The 21583-nt window shown below is 43.5% G+C and overlaps 1 protein-coding gene across 1 annotated transcript; it reads right to left on the bottom strand.

Annotated features, from left to right (window-relative positions):
* Window positions 1-14: 14 nt before the first annotated feature.
* Window positions 15-20789, bottom strand: LOC311059238 (uncharacterized protein). Its single transcript, XM_084076968.1, has 10 exons — window positions 20488-20789; window positions 16916-17051; window positions 15926-16036; window positions 9228-9360; window positions 8079-8257; window positions 6282-6355; window positions 5981-6143; window positions 4216-4298; window positions 3289-3479; window positions 15-787 (listed from the first exon to the last, which is right to left on the bottom strand). The coding sequence occupies exons 1-10, from the start codon at window positions 20621-20623 to the stop codon at window positions 293-295; spliced, it is 1701 nt and encodes a 566-aa protein (XP_083933094.1). The 5' UTR covers window positions 20624-20789; the 3' UTR covers window positions 15-292.
* Window positions 20790-21583: the final 794 nt, after the last annotated feature.

The raw sequence follows: 21583 nt of genomic DNA, 5'->3' as shown, positions 1-21583 counted from the left end.
TGATCTTTCACTCTGTGCTTGGTCTGCTCTTTTTTCCCCCCCTACACCAAACCTCTTTGGCCGAAAATATCAGATCTACAAGCTCACAACGGTTGTGAGCTTGTAGATCTGCTATTTTCGGCTAAAGTTCTCCTCTGAATAGTGATGCTAGGGTTCAAGTGGTTAATGTAAAAAAAGAAAGAAAAAAAAATCACACAATTAAGATCTGGCGGGCCCCCCCAGTAGTAACACTGAGGACCCCCCCTAGGGCCCCCCCCCTCCCTGTTGAAGACTCCCGCCGCTTTCAGGCTTTTTAAATGTCGATGGTGGTCCTGTCCAGCCTGATCTGCCTCCGTCCCTCCAGCAGAAAGGACAGCACGGTGGCGCAGCGCTGCCTCAGCGACCGCTGCGAGGCCAGGTTGGCCGGGTCGCCGCTGCTGCTGCTCTGTCTGAAGTACGTGGTCGTGCCCTGGGCGATGCCGTCGAACTGTTCGCTCAGCAGCCACGCCTCCCACAGCAGCGTCATGCCGTTCATCACGGCCAGCGCCACCACCCACGACTCGGCGCCCAGCAGGGAGAGCCAGGAGGTGGCGCCGCGGCCCCCCAACTCGGTGACCACGTACAGCAGGTAGTCGACGGCGGTGAAGATGAAGAGGAGGTGGGCGGCGGCCATGGCCAGGATGAAGACCAGGAAGAGGCGGTGGTTGCGGCGCCCGACGCACAGGTTGAGGAAGAGGCAGTGGTGGTCGTAGTCCTGGACGCACACGTCGCACAGCTTGCAGTGCTTGGCGTGGTCCGGCTGGAACAGCTAGAGCAGAGGAGAGACAGGGTGGTGGGCAGATACCAGGGGTCAGTGTACAATTCAGGCATTTAGCAGACGCTCTTAATCCAGAGTGATTCACAGTCAAGCAAGGACAACACAAGATAATACATCAAATGCATAGGAATAGTAATCTAGTAATCTAATAATAAAGTATTACATAAGTAAACTAATAATCTAACTAGAAAAAGTGTTCCTCGGAGCACAAGTCTCCGCCAGGTCAGGTAGGTTATTATGGCCTCCTGGTGGCGCTATAATAGGCCAATGTGAAAAGGGTGCCATTTCTTCTTAGGCCTTTCACGGCAATCGGACACTGCATTCATGATTTGAGGCATTATGTTCCAAAAATGTGGTTTGCTAAATTAGACCAGCTGGTGGCGCTATAACAGGCCAATGTGAAAAGGGTGGCATTTCTTCCTCGGCCTAGTGGGAATGTGTGTGCAAAATTTCACAGAAATCGCACACTGCGTTCATGATTTGAGGAATGAGGAATTTTGTTCAAAACTGACCTATCCTGCAAACTTAAGAAGCCAATGTTAGCCAAGTAGGATAGAATATGAAGTATCGGACACATCCTTCTTGATCACATGACTATAGAGAGACTGTGTACCGATTTGCGTGATTTTTTAACAGAATCTGAAGGAGTAAGAGCAAAAAAATTGTTTTTCAAAACTCAGCCTCCTGGTGGCGCTCTAAAAGGCATATGTGAAAAATGCACGGCAAAGGTTTTTCCTTGGCCTCTAAGGAGTGTGCATGCAAAGTTGCACGCAGATCGGTGCAGTTATAGCTAAAAACGTGAATCGGCCTGTTATAGCGCCACCATGAGGCTGATTTGAAAGTTTTCAAGTGACAATTCTTCCTGGGCCAAGTGGGAATGTACGTGGACAATTGCACGGAAAGTGCATGCTGCGTTCATGATTTGAGGCATTTTGTTCAAAATGAACCAATCCTGCTAACTTTGAAAGCCAATCTTAGCCAATCAGGATGGAATATGGAAAATCGGACAGATCCGTGTTGATCACATGCCTATAGAGATACTGTGTACCGATTTGTGTATTATTTGGAGAAAATCTGTAGGAGTAACATTAAAAAATGTGTTTTGCAAAAGTCGGCCTCATGGTGGCGCTATGAGAGGCTGATCTGAAAAATGTGGGACAGAGGTTCTGCTGTGGCATCCAGGGAGTGTGTGTGTGCAGTTTCATAGCGATCGGGCCAACGGTGGCGGAGATTAGCTGGTCGCAGACAGAAGGACGGACGGACACACACACGGACGGACGGACGGACGGACGGAGGGTAAAACATACTCTCTCGCCATGCCTATCGGCCTGGCAGAGACAATAATAGCTAATACATACGTAAACCAATAACCTATCATCAGCCTGTACATTGAAACTATACACACTATAGGTGTCAGATGTCACAATGACCTGGCATCAATGTGTCCATGGCCAGACTTGGCCCTGTCACTTTATAACTTTCTTATTTTGATCATAAAACCAAATTATGAATGTCTCATTCTCCAGGTTTTCCTCAGAATATGTATGACACTGATTTACTATGACACTATGGCAGATTAGGAGTCCACTAGGACAGTGATTCTCTAACTTTTTATTAGAGACCCCCATAACTCGAGAGTGCACAAATGGAACCGTATGTTTGCACTCTATGAGTTACAGACCTGTAAAGGTAAGTTAAGGCTATGTATTATGTTATTTGGTAATAATATTGTCCATTCATTAGAATTTTGACAAAAATGTCCACCACAAGCCAGCATGGCGATGACCCTTGGCAGACAGGCTCTTATCAGTGTTCAGAAGTGCAGGCAATACTCAATGGTCTATCAGCTAATATCGCCATCTACTGGACTTTTTTAGTAATGTTAAATCTGGCTTGGAATTGACTGATTTGAGTGTCAGTGTAACATAGGGTTGCACACTCCTTTCCAACAATATTTATTTATTTTCAAATATAATTTCTTTCAAAATATTTTTAAAACTATTCAATGATTTTCAGCCATTTTCCAGAAATTTTCAAAAATTGTCAAAAACAGCTAAAATAACGGTAGCAGAAGCTCACAATTGTGATGTGACACATGGTGAGCTATTGTGTTACTGCAGTACTAGGGCATACGTGAATCATTCATAATGTATTTTTCGTCTGTCGGGTGGAAGCTTCATATGTCCAAAAGTGTTACTTTTTAGGATTCAAATTCACAAGTAGAAAAGTAGCAGATCTACAAACTCAGATCTGCTTCTTTTGATGAGTGACGCTGTAGTACGATTAAGTAGGGCGTTAATTTACAAAAAAAACACTAAAAGTAAAAATATGGACATAAGAGGTTTCTGCCTGACAGTCCCGGGGGACACCCCGCATTTTTGGGTCTCAAGCTGAAAAAAAGTGTGAGAACCCCCTGGTGTAGTTTAGTCCAAAAACCCAAATCTCCTTCCCTGCAGTTCAACCTATAATATGAACATTCTGGGTTTCCTTACCTCACAGTATGGACAGAACCTGTGTGGACTCTGGTTGTTCTCCACCAGGTCGGCCACACAGGAGAAGCGGGGGTCCGCGTCCTGCCTGGCCAGGGTCCCTGGGTCCTGGGTCAGAATCTTACAGAACAAGCCCATGACCAGGGAGAAGTGCACCATGGAAACCTGGACCAGGGTGCCGGTCGGCCACACGCGTGAACCACACACGGTTAAGGTCCAAAAAGCTGAGTGTCATCTGTCACATACAAGAGGAAATAACTACAGTATATACGCACATCAACAAAGGGTGCTGGTATTGGTGGAAGAAGTACTCAAGATATTTTACTTAAGTAAAAGTATCAATACCACAATATAAAAATTCTCTGTTACAAGTAAAAGCCCTGTGTTCAAAATGTTACTTGAGTAAAAGTACAAAAGTATTGGCATCAAAATATACAGTACTTTAAGTATCAAAAGTAAAAGTGCTAAAATGTTTGAAAATAGCGTAAATGAGTAAAAATTGAGTAAATGTACTTAGTTACTTTCCACCACTGGGTGCTGGGTTAAAAGCAAACTAAAGTTTTAAAGGATGGAACCCGCACACCAAGTAAAATACGTCTTTATTTGTAGACAACGTCTTCTATAAATAAAGTGCTTCCTCTTAAACATCTTAGACAAATTCAGGCCCTATATTGCGCGCCACGTTACGCCTAGACGTTTTAAGCATTTTTTTTTTTACAATTTTGAAAAACATTTAAAAATAGTTCAAATAGCCGATCTACAAGCTCACAACGTGTGGATGTAGATCGGCTATTTTCATTATTTTAAAAGGTTTTTCAAAACAGTAAAACATGCCAAAAAGGCAGAAGGAGTAAGGCGGCACACAAGACAGTGGCGTCTCTTAAACATAAACATACAAGGTCACAAATGTCACTTTTCTTTGAAGGATATTGGGCATTATTTTTGCATAGAAGCAGAGCAGAGAGTGGAACAGTCCAGCTATGAGCGTTCCCAGGTAGATGGGGTTGGGTAACCTGGAACAAACACACACACACACACACACACACACACACACACACACACACACACACACACACACACACACACACACACACACACACACACACACACACACACACACACACACACACACACACACACACACACACACACACACACACACACACAAAGACAACAGCCATCACTCCATGAAAACAACACATGAGCACATCATATGTATAAAAGGATCATTCATATTCTGACACTTTTTTCATTGAAAATACGTATTTGTTTTGTCAAGCAATGCCTTAATCATAGTATGACGGTGTCCCTTGCCCCCAATATAACATATCTACAATATAACATACATAACATATTCTCATCCATTCATTGGGAAATCGACCAGAAGTGAAAGGGGGGAAATAAATAACTGTGTGCACAATACGGTCTCACACAACACGGTGAAATAGCACGGATTGACATTCCGTACATAGACGACTAGAAAACCCGAAAAGCCGTGCATAGCCGCCTCGTATCTCCTCCATTGACTTTGTTACGTTTTGTACCATGACGGAGGCGCGCAGTCTCAAGCGAACTAGAGCCACGCAAGGCACCACCGAGCAAGCTAAAGCGAACGAGTTGCTCTTGAGCCTACTCGGCGCCCTCCGAGTTCTGTACCGATAGGCACAGAATGGTAAATCGTGATGTGGGGACTGCTCTGCTTCCGGGTTGCAACCCGTGTTGATTTCGTCGACTAAAACTATGACGGAAGATGCTTGTCGACTACCTTTTTTCACTAACGAAAACTAAATAAAAACGAAATAAAACTACGCTTTGATGACTAAAACTAAGACTAAATATATTGACAATTTTGACAACAAATAAAAACTAGACTAAAATGTTAGTGAGGGAAGTCATTTTATATTTGGTTGCACTCGGGTGTTGCGCTCTGAAAATAGCAGATCTACAAGCTCTCAACGCGTCGCAGCGCGACGCGTTGAGAGCTTGTAGATCGGCTATTTTCAGCATGCAACCAAGTGTAAAATCAGCCATTACGACGCCATCAAGGCACCGACAAAATACATTTTATTCGACTAAATCAACTGTAGATTTAGTCGACTAAAACTAGACAAAAACTAAATCATTTCAGATGACTAAAATATGACTAAAACTAAATGGAATTTTATTCAAAAGACTATGACTAAAACTAAATCAAAATTTGCTGACAAAATCAACACTGGTTGCAACCCGTGTTATTTCACCGTGGGATTCGCGGCTCTCATGCACGGCTTTTCGGGGTTTTCTAGTCGTCTATTTATGGAATTTTCATTCCGTGCTATTTCACCGTGTTCTGTGAGATCAGGCTGGTGTGAAAGGCATCGGCAAACAGAAACAGGTGTTTTAAAAGGCGATTTTCTTTTCTTTAAAAGAACTAAGAGTGGCAGCCGACCAGCAGTTTATATAATATAAATACAAATATAATAATGACGTCGCTTTGCTTGATATACTGTAACGGCGCTAGTGTGTATGTTCTCATAGTCAAACATTTTGTCACTCGAGGGATGACGAGCCAATGGAAGTGGCCGTGGGCGGTGTTTGGATTCCGGGGGCTCGGCCTCTGACAGTATTGCGGTGGCATTTGAAAGCACGCGCGTCCTTCACATGAAAACGTTTGAGAAGCACTGCTGTAATAGTAGTAGTGTTAACAACGGCTTACCTTTGGTAAGTGGTCATGCGGTGATACTGGGTGAAGATGCTCCTGGCCAACCAGGGGAACAGCAGGCTACATGTTAGCCCACCGTAGCCCCCCATCCAGCACGCTATCAGCAGGATGGCAGCCCCCCCCACGGAAGGAAACAGCAGCGTCCAGTAATAGAGGACTAATCAGAAGACAGGGGAAAAAATGACACATTATATGATGGGCTATATATCGTTGCTGTCGGGCAGAAATAATAAATAATGGACCTTGATATGAAAAAGGTTGAAAAACACAGCCAAAAATCTTTTTATTTTTTTACCGTGATCCTCTTTGGGTCTGTGGTGAATTGGCTCCTTGATGGAGCGACTCAGGAGTTTGGTCAGCTGCTGATGTCTGGAAGAACAAGCATAATATATCAACATTTTAATCAACATAAGCATCCTAAGAGAGGAACAGATCTCTGGACACAATGGCCAGTGTTTCACCGAAGTGGCCTAGAGGCAGAGGTAGGCCTGGGCGATACCACTTCAAATCAATATGACCATTATTTAAAACTTTTGCCGCAGTTACGATTAATGAACGATCTCATTATAAAAACATTGATTTGCAAGCTCACATTGTACAATGAAGTGTAATAAAGGGCTTAAGTGGATAATCAGTCTAATTTAAATACAATTGATATAAAATATATATATAAAGAAATACAAGGAATGTTTTCGTGTTCGATTGGTTAATATATAAGAACAAAAACTATGTATATTACTTGTATTCGTTTAATTAATTACATGAGCAAGATTAAGTCGGTTATTTGTTTTAAATGTTGGTTTCAATATATTTTCGGTTACCGTAATAGCTCTACTAGAGGCTTTGGACTCACTGGAAGGTCTTGCCACGCACTGTTTCTAACAAGTTATATTAATTACTAGAGGTCCGGGCGGCCTACGGCCGCCCGAAACCCCCAGCCGCGCACGGGGCCCAGCGTGGGCGCGTGTATATATGGGATGAACATTTGGGAAAAAAAAAAAAAAAAAAAAAAAAGTTGTAATGTAAAAGTAAAAAAAATGAGAAAAAAATTGGGAAGAAATAATATTTTTTATGTTTCAGGGGGTCCGCGGACCCCCTGGTGGTCCGCGCCAAAGTCGTCGGATGAAAATCTCCAAACGGTAAAAAAAAAAAAAAAAAAAAAAAAAAAAAAAAAAAAATCATGCAGGTTCTTGCTTGTTTCTGGCGTGGCATCCCAACCTGGCATCCCAATGCCGGCGATGTGTACTTCCGGGTTGCATAATGATGACATCACTGTCGAATCCTTTGCTGTCATGAACCTAGCCTGGTGTGTTGACCAGTAATGATGACATCACTGGCTAATCCTTTGGTGTCATGAACCTAGCCTGGTGTGTGGAGCAGAGCAGAGCAACGTGCTCTTGTTGTTTTGGGGATTTTCAATGGCGGGCCGTCGTGTTGTGTTGGCCTCGGTGGTACGCACGGTAAGCGGTAGGAAGCTGCTTCCACTTCCGTTGTGTCCGACATTTGGTGAGTAGAATTAATTATGTTGCGAGGTGGGAACGGTGTAGTGAGGCATGGCAGGTGCCCTACGCAAAACGTAAATTCAGGCCGCCCGCCGTGGCGACAGTGTTGGCGACATGTGGTGTGACGGTGTTGTGTTTAGTCGATAACAGAGCTGTGGGGTGTGGACACCGAGGGCACGGAAGTTGCTCGCCATTTATATAGTTAGATGGAAATGTGTTAGATTTTCTTTTAAATGTCTGAAATTCTTTTGAAAAAGTATTGATTATTATTATATTTCTTCTGAAAAATCATAATTTTATTTGATTTTATTATAACAAATGTTGGCAACCACTGACCTAGATGCTATGGATTTTATGCCTCCCCAGGAAATAGCAGATTTACAAGATCAGAGCTTGTAGAGCTGCTATTTTCACTACTTCTAAGTTTTTTTTAATTTAATTTATGGAATAATTGGGTTTCTTCTTGTTTTAAATCAATTATTTTTTTCTGTATTTAATTCATGAAATGAATGAAGGAAACCAAAAAGAAGGGGATATTTGCTGGCGACCCACTGGGGACCCACTGGTAAAAATGTGTGCTATGGACTGACCGGAAGGTCTTGCCCTGCCGGCTGAGGTCCAGAGGGGTCAGGCCGCTGTGGTTCCTCTCATGCAGCAGCCTGTAGCCAGCTTTCTGCAGCAGTGTCCAGCACACCTCCACACACCCCCGCTCTGCTGCCACATGCAGCGCCGTCGCACCCTGCTGGTCAACCGCGTCCACTGCACACCTCTGGCAAACACAGGAGAGAGGGAGAGAGAGGGAGAGAGAGAGAGAACAGCTCACACAAACACAAAGACAAAGACAGGTAGGCTTCACTCCAGTGTTCATTTTGTCGTCTAAAACTGTGGCAAAAAAAAAATCGTCTTTTTTCAATGACAAAAACTAAATGAAAACAAAGCTATGATGACTAAATATGCTGACAATTTCGTCAACAAATAAAAACTAGTGGAGAAGAGTCATTTTAAGTCATTTTATGTTTGGTTGTGCTCGGGTGTTGCGCTCTGAAAATAGCAGATCTGCAAGCTCACAACGCGTCGCGCTGCGACGCGTTGTGAGCTTTTAGATCGGCTATTTTCAGCATGCAACCAAGGGTAAAATCAGCCATTACGACGCATTAAGGCACCGATACATTATAGTCACTAAATCAACTGTAGATTTAGTAGACTATAATCTTATGATATTTAATCGACTGAAACTAGACTAAATCGTTGCTGTCGGGCAGAAATCTTAAAATGACACAGATGGCCTGGGCTGTAGCGTGACGGTCCCGGCACCCTAGGCTGCAATGCCAGCCTGACAGCGTGTCGTGGGTTCGACTCCTGTTCCCGACAACCTTTGCTGCATGTCACCCCCCATCTCTATCCCCATTTCCTGTCAGCCTACTTTCCCTGTCCCTCTCTAAATAAAAGGTATAAAAAGCCCAAAAAAAAATCTTTAAAAAATAAATAAAATGACACAGATGTGTTCCTAGATTGATTGATTATTTCATTCATATTGAATGTGGGTAACGTGTGTGTGTGTGTGTGTGTGTGTGTGTGTGTGTGTGTGTGTGTGTGTGTGTGTGTGTGTGTGTGTACGGTGTGTCACCTGGACTCTGACCAGGTAGCGGACCACCTCAGTGTCTGTGTCTGTGTGTGTGTGTGTGTGTGTGTGTGTGTGTGTGTGTGTGTGTGTGTGTGTGTGTGTGTGTGTGTGTTACCTGCACTCTGAGCAGGTAGCGGACCACCTCGGTGTTGCCGGTGGAGGCAGCCAGGTGTAGAGGTGTGACTCGGTACAGGTCTGTGTCAGAGAAGCGGAACATGCCCGTCTCCCACAGGTAGTGCATGGCAACACTGAGGAGAAAAAAAAACACAACCAGCCAGGCATTACATCGCTGTTGTCGGGCAGGAAAACTCTCTTCTCCCTATTTTAACTTTTTTTTCCCCACATGAATTAATGTCCTACTTGATCATACTGTGTGTACATCAGTAGCAGTAGCATATCCATAAGCTCAAAACGCAGAGCGACACATTTTGAGCTGCTATGTTTGCTGTTTTTGAATTTGAATCCTAAAAGTGACACAAGTTGGAATTTTTGATCCAATAATCCAACATGAATCCAATAATTAAATATTATAGACCAATTATGTGTTTACAAACATTGAGACTGGACGCACAGATGACTGTTTCATGTAATCAATTCCCAACAGATCCCCAAACCTGCTGTTTTGGGGTTTTGCTGGTTTCACTTCATTCAACCTCCTCTGTGTGTAGGCTAGTGAGGTGCGCCCTGGCGAGACATATATACTTCATCGCACAACGGTATTGTGCACCGAGAACAGCAGACATAAAAGCTCACAACCGCGTCGCGGATGCGAACGCTGTGAGCTTGGAGGTCTGCTATTCTTGGCCGTTCTCTGCGCACGACACCTTCGCGGGACGGAGCATAAATCAGGCTTGGCGGGCTGCAGCTGCGTGAGCCAAGCAGGTTCTGGTGCCATGATCACAGAGCGCTCCCTCCGTTCTTATGACAGCCACTGGAGGAGGGGTTTGGGGGACAACTGCTTTGAGTTGTTATTATTGTGTTTACACACAACAGAAACCAAGGATTATATATTTCAAGAGCGAGAGATCACAGTAAAATTCCTAAGCATTCTTCCTCCATACTGGGAGAAAAACAGCATCTGAAAGTTTGATGGGATGCATTTTTACACGTGAGGCTGTGACCACTTTTACATGCATCTTATGAGAGGTGGGGTTCTTTTGCTGCCGACCTGCGCGCGCTTATGCTGTTTCTTATCTGTGTGACGTTGTCTGTTAAGGCGTCTATTGATATCCGAATAGTTTCTTACCCCTAATATCAATATTTATCGGGAGTGTGACTGCTAAGATTTGGCATCAAACCGATATACATATACAGTATATAGTTGGGCCTCTGCCTTACTTCCTTCACAGGTCTTACCAATTATACTAATGAAGGCTCTGTTCCATTTAGTGTAGCACAGTGGTTCTCAAACCTTTTAATTCAAGGACCCCCATAACTCTGAGAGCGTCCAAATGGAACCAAATAGTTGATGCCTCATCCATACAGGATGATATTCACTGTGAAAAAGATTCCTCGTTTCGGAAAAAAATGATTACGTTGCTTTATCTGTGTTTGCGACTGCAGGAAAACTAAAATAACTAAAATAAGTCGCGAGAGGCGATGAGATGGGCCAGGTCTATTGTGTGACGCGCTACAAACAAAAGGAGATTCACTGGATCCAAACGATACGTTTTAAGGGGTTTATTAAAGCAACAAAAAAGAACGTAATTAAAGGTGCTTAAACTCATAGCAAGGCGATCACAGTAATCAAAACAATAAAGCAAAATAAAGTATAAAGCGGTCAACAAAAAGTAGGCTTCCAAACACCCCCTCTCTCTCTCTGTCTGTCACTCAGCAGGTAGTCAGGTGGTGCTTTTGAGGTAACCAGGTATCCTCCCCTATGCCCGTCACTCAATCATTCACTCACACACACCAGTGACAGGGCATTGACCAAATATATAAATAACAATAACCAAACATAATCATAAATATAGCTGCAAGCAGCGATGATACGGGGCCAGGAGAGAGAAAGAGAAATGATAATTCCTTTAACAGGTCAGTTCATGAAAGTCCTTGCGGTCTTGTTTCCAATGAGGGCCTGTGAGCAATTGGGGTTAAGAGTCTTGCTCAGGGACAAATTTCATTTCATCGACTCATTTGAGAGAGAGAATAGATTGAAGAGACATGGAAACGGAATAGATTGAAGATAGAAACGGAATAGATTGAAGAGACAGAGAGAGAGACATGGAAACGGAATAGATTGAAGATAGAAACGGAATAGATTGAAGAGAGAGAGAGAGACATGGAAACGGAATAGATTGAATCATGTTTTTTGCAATTCAACTTAAATGAGTCTGCATCAAGTGAGGCTTGAACCGGCAACCTTGCGATCGTGAGGCACTCTTAGGTAGCTGCAACACTACCTATAGTGCTATAGCTTTGTCCAGGCTGATATTGTCTGTTGAGGATCACAAACTCTTGCCTTCTGTCATGACCCAAGCCCCTGTTTCACTAACACAAAGATCACTCGTTCACAAACCATTTACCAATGAAGAAATTGTACATCTCCTCAGAACCAAAACTAGTGAAAGTAGCCGATCTACAAGCTCACAAACCATTAAAAGTTGTCAGATTGTACATCGGCTATTTTCACAATGAAGTATGTTATTGAAAAAACATACTCTCATTGCTATCTGAAAAGTTGTGTGATTGTAGATCAGCTATTTTCACAATGAAGTATGTAAAAAACACTCAATTAAGTATTTCATGTTATCTTTAACAATTGCAAATGTATTCATTGATAGTCATGTTGTGTGAAATGCAACTTAGATGAAGTCTGCACCAAGTGAGGCTTGAACCTGTGACCTTGAGGTTATGAGACATACACTTAAGCGGGACGCTATTGGACCAACAGACACGAACCTGTGAAAAAGGAGATCACACAGATCATACAGTTTCACGCAAATAGCTGAAAAATCCTGGGTTTAAGTGTTTTTCAAACTGCTCAAGATTGCGGACAATCTAAGGGCGGTGCTTACTGGTCAACGGGATAGATGTGTTCCTCATTAGTCAAGGCACATGTGTAAGCAGGTCTAATGGCTGTCGGCCAAACGAGGCATGACTTTTGCCTGTTTAAAGTTTCAATTTTCAAAAAATTGCTATAGCGCCCCCGTTTGACCAATTGGAGTAAGATTGGTTTCAGTGATATTTGGAATGGCCCTTTACATTTCTGCAAAGTTTCAAAGAATGGTAAGTCTGCATGTATGTGTTAGGGGCAGATGAATAATTGTCATAAAACTGCAATATTCATTGGCTCATTAAAGCTTCATTTTTTCACTTATGGAAGATATTTTGCAAACGTTTTTTGGTATAGGTCCAAAGTTCATGTGTAAAAAGTTTCGTGCAGATTACTCAAAAATCCCAGGAGGAGATAGGTTTTAACTGTTTTTCATATAATTCAAAATGGTGGGAGATCTAAAGGTCAGAGTTCAAAAGTCAGAGTGTGAAAGTTGTTCAGCATGAGGAGACGCATGTGTGCATCGAAGTTTCATGGCTGTAGGTGAAACAGGGCATGAGTTGTACCTGTTCAAAGTTGTCATTTTCAACTGAGTGCTATAGCGCCACCTTTTGACGAAAGATTGTGAGATTTACTTTTTGATCGTTTTTCATGACCATCTATCATATGGCCGAGTTTCATAAAAAGCGACTGCACGGTTCAGCCAGAACTGGCAAAAACGGCAGAAAAAGAAGAAGAAGAAGAAGAAGAAGAAACGGAATAATGCCAATAACAATATGGGTCCATGCTGGAAGCCTGGCCCCGTAATAATACCAATAACAAAACGGGTCCATGCTGGAAGCCTGGCCCCGTAATAACAATAAACCAATTCATGGCTCCTACAATCTGTGTGTAAAATGTTTGCATTGTGTGACACACAGGCAACCCTTCTAAAAAAAATGATATTTGTCTCTCTGTCCGGAGGAAACTGCACACGTCCAAAACCTTTCAGAATTCAAATTCAAAAGCAGCAAAACGTAGCAGATCTATAAGCTCGAAACACGTCGCGAAGCTTGTAGATCTGCTACTTTTGATACTTTTGTGTGTGACGCTGTAGTGTGATCAAGTAGGGCTGTTAATTTACCAAAAAAAACACAAAAGGTTAGAATATGGAGATAAGAGGTTTCTTCCCCAACAGTGACAATATATTTACAGCAGTGGTGTGTTCTAGATTTCTTTGGAGGGTATACTATAACTATTCCCCCCCTAGTTCCTCCCACACGCACGGCACGCATGCGCGTACAATTAATTAATGTAAAAAGATTGCGCGCGCATAGCCCCTAGCACAAACTCGTCCAGGCCCACTCAGGCCCAGTTTCACAGTAACACTGAGTACACTTACAATATGCTTTGTACTGATTCTCTACTGTTTCTAATGTTAATCACCCTGTAACTCAACCACTTCGGAGCTGCTTTTAGCCTTAGATGCATTTTCTTTTTCTTTTTATTACCATAGAAGTGCAAGGATTGTTATAAATAAATGCTGGTTAGGCTTATCAGATATAATAGCAGTGTTAACAGCGAGCATTCCTGTATCTATTACAGAATAGTATTAACTTGGCATTGAAGACACAAACTGTATTGAAGATTCAAGATTTTGCTGTGCTATGACGCGCAATTTAAATACTAATGAAGTACTCAATTCAGTGACCTACGTTCAATGAAGTGAATGGCAGGTCGTTGAAATGTGTGAATGAATTCCTTCTCCAATAGCCATTAATTATCACCTCAAGAACAATAGCCTCACACATGATAAGCCATCAACACAGTTAGACTAGTCAGACCACATTCTTGCTGTTTGTATTGCTGCGCCCCCCCAGCCCAGCCACTCCTGGGTGCAGCGTATCAGATGCGTATCAACGTATCAGATACGCCGTTTCGAACTGTTTTTGGATGTATACGGTGGCGACGGAAAAAATCTGCAGGCCATACGGCGTATACAGCGTACCGCGGTAGAACACACCACTGATTTGCAGGCAAATGAATGGAAGAAACGCTCCTGTTGAATAAAGAGATGCATTGCATCATTCATTAGGTGCCGCCCGGAGCTCAGGAGCCCGTCAGTCTTGCCAACCGACGGGCGTAACTTTTCTAACAGCGAATAATAAAGTGGTTATTTTGTGAAGATGTACGAACCTCACTCAGTCTAAATGAATCCACGGTGCTTTTCCATTGCAGGAAGGGACATTGAGGGGAAATGTTAAAGCTAAATGAATAATACTAGACCATACCCGTCGGGGGATATGAGCACCGAATGTGCAGTTTGGGTTATGCGAGATGTCCAGAGAATATGTCAGGGATGGAAAGTGACTGTTGGTACCTGCAACAGTTCCAACACACACACACACGCGAACCCACACAGACACACAAATATACACACACACACAGATGGACGGACGGACCAGCACACCCGTTGCCTCTCTCACCCGTTGCCATGTCCTGGACCCACAGTGAACACACAAACCCACACAGACACGCATACAGGGGTGCAATGCTCAGTGGACAGGGTTGCACGCCAAGCAACCACTTATTTGGCCAGGGGGACGCGCAGGCACATGCACGGATGTGCACGCGAGGTGCACAAGCGTGCATGCAAGAATGCGTTCCACTCGATCCGTGCGCCGAGTGAGTACCTGGCTACTTACCATATCAATAGCGCAGGTCGTCAGGTGTGTTCAACTACGTCGATTCAGGGACTTCATTGAGGAAAAAGGAGAAACTATACCTGATGAGCTTAGGCCTTTATTGAATTGCACAAAAGTCATTCCATGCAGCACTGCAGAATGTGAAAGGGGTTTCAGCGCCATGAATCAAATCATCACCCCAACCCGCACACGGTTAATGGTTTCACGGGTAGCATCTTTGATGTTCATTAAGATAAACGGGCCACCTCGAAGGTTCTGGGATCCAACGACATATGTGAGAACTTGGCTGAGAGCCCATCAGGCAGCTGAGAACAAGAGAGCAAAAAAAGCTAAACCAAAGTACAAGCCCCAAACCAATTGGTGGGGGCTTGCTTGACTGTTTTGAAACTACTGTTAAATTACATTGAAAAAATGTAAGTGATGTTGTGTAATGTTGTTCAATCTCTGAAGCTTGTTTTTTTTTCCTCAAAATAAAGTAGTTCAAGTAAACAAGTTGTCTGATTATTTTACGTTTGCTTTTGTGTTTGTGTGTACAACAATGTCTTTAATTGAATTAACTTAAACTAGAAAAGTAAATACAAACTAAATTAACAATGTAACTGACTACATTTAAAACATTGTTTGTTTTTCCACCATATCTGTTGACATAATTTCTTTATATAGCCTACATCCTGCCACCCTTTTCAGCTTCTCTATTTCAAGGCAACATTTACAACAACTAAACTAAAACTAGTCATTCCCTATACAAACATGTTTCCTACTATTTATGCACATTTAATAATCATAATGCTGGTCGGAGCTGTTCTGTGAGCAGTGCGCACTGAGCACATGAGGGAACATTTATGCGCATGCGCGGGAGGGCGTGCACGCATATATTATACACATCACACACACACAAACGGCCGGACCCGCACGGGCGCGCGTTGCCAGACGGCAACAGTCTAACAGGAGGTATCGGTTCCTGAGCCGAGCTCCGGCCAGCTCCAGGCATTAATTAAGCACCGTGTGGCAGGCAGTGGTGTGTGTGGCGGTAGTGTGTGTGTGTGTGTGTGTGTGTGTGTGTGTGTGTGTGTGTGTGGCGGTGGTGTGTGTGTGTGTGTGTGTGTGTGTGTGTGTGCGGTGGATGTGACTCACATGTTGCCTCCGGTCACTGCGTGGTGCAGGGAGGTCTTCCCCTGCAGGTCGATGATGCGCAGGTCAGCGCCGTGCTGCATCATCTGGTGCATGACGTAGATGTTCCCATGCCTGGGGAGGACGACCATCTGGTGTTATTATGATGACCACACTGTGTCCTCAGCAGCACCCCCACAATGATGCATCACTATCTCTGTCTCTACCGACCAACCAACCAACGTTTCGGGGCCAAAGCCTTCCTCGGCGTAATAGGCCTCTATGCACAGCAGACATATTAGGGAGAAATTGGGCCTCTTCCTTACTTTCACCTTCACAGGTGTTACCAATGATACTAATGAAGGCTCTGTTCCATTCTGGTCAAGCAGAGTCAGGGTGCTGACTCACTGGAAACACTCTGCTACACCAGTGGGTCTCAAAGTGTGGTCCAGGGACCCTCATGGTTCCTTGAGGGGGTTCCATATGGACCCTTACGGGTCTGTAACTCTGAGAGTGCCCAAATTGAACCAAATGGACCCTTGCGGTCTGTAACTCTGAGAGTGCCCAAATGGAACCAAATGGACCCTTGCGGGTCCATTTGAAAGTGAAAACCACATAGTGAAACCATAGTGAAAACCACTGTGCTACACTAAATGGAACAGAGCCTTCATTAGTATAATTGGTAAGACCTGTGAAGGAAGTAAGGCAGAGGCCCAATTTCTCTCTAATACGGCTGCTGTGCATAGAGCCTGTTATCACGCTGAGGAAGGCTTTGGCCCCAAAACGGACACAAAACGTCCAGATTTCAGTTTGAACCGGTCGACAGTTATATGGTACACACGTCACATCTTCTACTTCCCAAAAGATTAATAAAATGAATACATTATTGAAAGTGTTTTTATTCTTTTTATTTTAGTTATATAGGGCAGTTATAATGTATTTAGGCATATGAGGCTTATTAGCCAGGGATCCTTTTAAGGAACGTGGGAGGGGCTTGTTGTCACGTTCACTGACCTGCAGGCGAAGTGGAAGGCGGTCTGTCCCGCGTCACACGTCAGGTTGGGGTCAGCGCCGTTGCTCAGGAAGAGGTCAACCAGCGCACGGTTACCATGGAGGGCTGCGTAGTGGAGCGGCGTGAAACCGCCCCAACCTGGACCACACACACACACACACACACACACACACACACACACACACACACACACACACACACACACACACACACACACACACACACACACACACACACACACACACACACACACACACACACACACACACACACACACACACACACACACACTTTATCAAGTTATTTATGTCCACAAAAAGGGAAATGCATACAAGGATTAAGCATTAAAAAATATTACAGGTGCAGCAAGGTTACGTCTACAAAATCAAGGCATATGACCGCAGACATGATACAACAAGCATGTCATGCAGTGTTGATTTTGACAGCACATTTTGATTTAGTTTTAGTCACAGTCTTTTGAATAAAATTCCATTTAGTTTTACCAAAGTGCCCCAACATGCTTCTGTTGGTAATCGCTCTTGTTTTGAGCGACCTGCCAGCACACACTCTCTGAGAGGTGCCAGTCACTGATGTGTGACTGGCACCTGAGCAGTGGTGGAAAGTAACTAAGTACATTTACTCAAGTACTGTACTGAATTTTTACTTTACTTGAGTATTTCCAATTTCCAATACTTCAGCCCTATATATATTTCGGCCATTTGAAAATAGCCGATCTACAAGCTCACAATGCGTCGCAATTTACTTTTGGTACTTTAAGTACATGTTTTACCCTTTTGTACTTTTACTCAAGTACATTTTGAATTCTGGACTTTTACTTGTAACAGAGTATGTCCATATTGCATTATTGATACTTTTACTTAAGTAAAATATGTGAGTACTTTTTCCACCACTGCTGGCACCTGAGTATGGGTCTGAGCATGGGTCTTGCAACTTTGTTGAGTTTGTGTATGCTCCAAGCAGCAACACCGCCCCCATACATGGAAAGATGCCACGTTTGTCCCTTCAGGATAAGGCCTGTGCAATAGGGCAAGTGAAGCTGGTGTTCCGTTACGCAGATTACGCATTATTTGATATCAGCTCTGGTACCATTTGCAGGCAGGTGTGTGTGTGTCAGTCACAGGTGTGTAGACTGACACCTGAGCATGGGGTCCTGCAACTTTGACATCTGTCTTTGTTACCGTTGTGTAAATCTTGCCTGTAAATCTCTGGAAGAAAACCTATGGTTCCTCAGTGAAGCAAGGGTGAGGAACCGGTCTTCTTGGGTTGTTGTCTTCCTTTGACTTCACCAGTCTCACAGAACGTGGTCCTAAGTGTGTAAATGGTACCAGGGCTGACACCAGATAATGCCGTCACTTCTGCATAACGGAACACCAGCTTCCACTTGCCCTATAGGCTCTATGCACAGCAGCCATTTTGGAGAAAAATTGGGCCTCTTCTTACTTTCTTCACAGGTGTTACCAATGATACTAATGAAGGCTCTGTTCCATTCTGGTCAAACAGAGTCAGGGTGCTGATATTGTTGTGCATGTTGGCTCACTAGAAACACTAGTGGGTCTCAAAGTGTGGTCCAGGGGCCCTCATGGTTCCTTGAGAGGGTGTAACTCTGAGAGTGTACAAATGGAACCTCCCGGGTCCATTTGGTTCCATTTGTACACTCTCAGAGTTATGGGGGTCCTTGAAATTAAAACGTTTGAGAACCACTGTGCTACACTAAATGGTGTGTAAGGCCTATTGCACAGGCCTTATCCTGAAGGGACAAACGTGACATATTTCCATGGGGGCAGCATTGGAGCATATTCACAAACTCAACAAAGTTGCAGAACCCATGTTCAGGTGCCAGTCACCTGTGACTACTGGCACAGACCTCTCAGCAGGTGTGTGCTGGCAGGTCGCTCAAAACGAGAGTGATTACCCAACAGAAGCATATTGGGGGATTTTGGCAATTTGTTTGTTGGCACTACCCACACGTTTAGCTGTGGTGCTCATTCCACGAATGCCCAATCCTCACAAGTTGTACCTCGTTGTAAAGGTGACTAAAAATGATATAAAACGCATTTTGCAGAATGGCCCATTTCACAATCATATGATTGCATTGTAATAATACATTAAAGCGGCACTATGTAACTTCACATCCGGGGTAGAGTAGGAAAGTTACATAGTGCAGCTTTAATGTGTTCATAATTTGTGTTGCAGTGGTAAAGGTGGAGCTGATTTTAATGACTTTATGTGCTGCTGGGTAGATACATTATAACAATACATGTTGTATTAGTAATCTATGCAAAGTAATTAACTAGCATCTAAAGCTGTCAAAAATGTAGTGGATTAAAAAGTAGACTATAACATTTCCCTCTGAAGTGTAAGTACTGGAAGTATTATGCTATAGCATGAAATAGAAATACTCAAGTAAAGGACCTCAACACTGTACTCAAATAAGTAGGCTACTTGAGTAAATTACTTTCCAATTGCAGCCTGATTACAGTAGCACAGATCTTTATGCATTCTCCTAATTCATGCAGCATGAAATGGAAATAAGAAATAATCAAGTAAAGTAAAAGTGCCTCAAAACTGTACTCAAGTACAGCACCTGAATACGAATATAGCCTACTATACGAATGTAGCCTACTTCACCATCATTTCAACCACTTTCACCATATTTTATACTTTGGCTTTTCAAAAATAGCAGATGGGGATCCACAAACTCACTGCGGAAGAATCTTGAAAACGTGCAAATCTTTGAATATTGTTTAACATTTTCTTTTTTTTTTTACACTAAATCTTTGCTTCAGGGGTTCCCTGGCACCAAGTATTTTTTAGAGATGGGGGTCCGTAGCCAAATAATAGCCTACATATCATTTGGGGGGTCCTTTGACATGAACACGTTGGAGAACCACTGTCTTATAGACAGTAAGCATACAGGAGTAGATCTCCATGCATTATGCTATAGATCATATAGATCTTACCTTTCTGCATGAGGATGGGTCGTACAGTTAGATCTCTGATGCATTATGCTAGATCAGGGGTTTTCAACAGGGGGTCCGGGACGGGACCCTTAGGGGGTCCTCAGAGTTACTACAGGGGGGGCCACCAAATGTTTGTGTGATAGTAGGGGGCACTTTTAATTAGTTGAAAATAGCAGATCTGCAAGCTCTCAACGCCTCGAGGCGTTGAGAGCTTGCAGATCTGCTATTTTCAGCAAAGAGGTTTGGTTTAGAGGGGGAAAGAGCAGATCTAGTACAAACTATAAGGGGTCCTTACGTTGAAGACCCTGCATGTGCTAGAGTCATAGATCTTACCTTTCTGCTAGAGGATGGACCGGTTGTACAGTTAGATCTCTAATCAATGCATTAGTATGCTAGATCATAAATTATAATAGATCCCACCTTTCTGCTTGAGGATGGACGGTACAGTTAGATATCTATAGATCATAATAGATCTTACCTTTCTGCTTGAGGATGGATCGTACAGTTAGATAGATCACATAGATCTTACCTTTCTGCTTGAGCATGGATCGTACAGTTAGATCTCTATAGATCATAATATACTAGATCTTTACCTTTCTGCTTGAGGATGGAGCGGTCATCGTGGATCAGGTCAACGCACTGGTCGGTGTTGCCTCTCTGGATACAGTCAAATATGTCTGCAGCACCGCCGCCTTCACCACCATCATCATCAGAGCCCATAGGATGCATGCTGACACAGACAGACAGATAGACAGATCTGTAGATCTAATATAAACAACACACACACACCCCGGCCCCCCGGGGCCCCTCTGTAGCGGTGGATGCACAGCTCAGCGGTTCTCCAGCTGGTTACTGTGTGAACATGGTTATAATGTAGCGATAGACCGTGATGATCGGCTTGGTTTGTCCCGGTACGGTACAGCTCGCTACAAAGTAACGGGATCTTTTCCGGCGTTGCCAGGTGTCGTGAGAGAAATAAGCAGCAACCGGGTCTATGCAGACATGAAGCCCAAAAGAAGCGAGCAGTGGGGTGAGTGCTTGTCTGCTTTAAACCTATATACGTCGGCTATTTGAAAATAACAGATCTTAAACCTATATACGTCGGCTATTTGAAAATAACAGATCTACAAGCTCACAACGCGAGGTGGAAAAATGTGGAATATCTTTTAAAACAGAGAACAAATACATTTTAAAATGGGGTTCCTTGACATGAAGATGTTTGAGAACCACTGGTTTAAACAGCATTAGGAAACAAGCCCCAAATAAACAACTAACTTTAGAAACAAGCCCAAAAAAACCCGCAATATTTTCAAGCAACTTTACAGAAAAAAGAAGGCCAACGTCGCTTATAATAAGCGGACCTGGCAACGCTAGATCTTTCATTGTTGCTGCAAGAAAAAAAACACTGAAGGAGGAGGCAGAGAGCAGACCACGCCCTGCGCACCCGATTGGCCGACGGTCCGTCACGTGACGCATAGGCCCAGCGCTGCGTCATAGAGACCATGTGGTTCCTTTATTTATTTATAAGTCTGGTGGTTTTAGACTTCGTCGTACCACGGGGCTGCTGCTGCCGGCCAGCTGAGCTTCAGGCAGCTCTGAATCACTGGTTCACAAACTTTTTAGCTCAAGACCTAAAAGAGAAATTAGACGCTTGCCCAGGAGGACCCAAACTAGTGAAAATAGCAAACT

The sequence above is a fragment of the Gymnoscopelus microlampas genome, assembly GCF_963454915.1.
Source record: "Gymnoscopelus microlampas genome assembly, chromosome: 13".
Taxonomy (NCBI): Eukaryota; Metazoa; Chordata; class Actinopteri; order Myctophiformes; family Myctophidae; genus Gymnoscopelus; species Gymnoscopelus microlampas.
The sequence above is the reverse complement of the archived record's forward strand: the minus strand, read 5'-3'. Positions and strand labels throughout refer to the sequence as shown.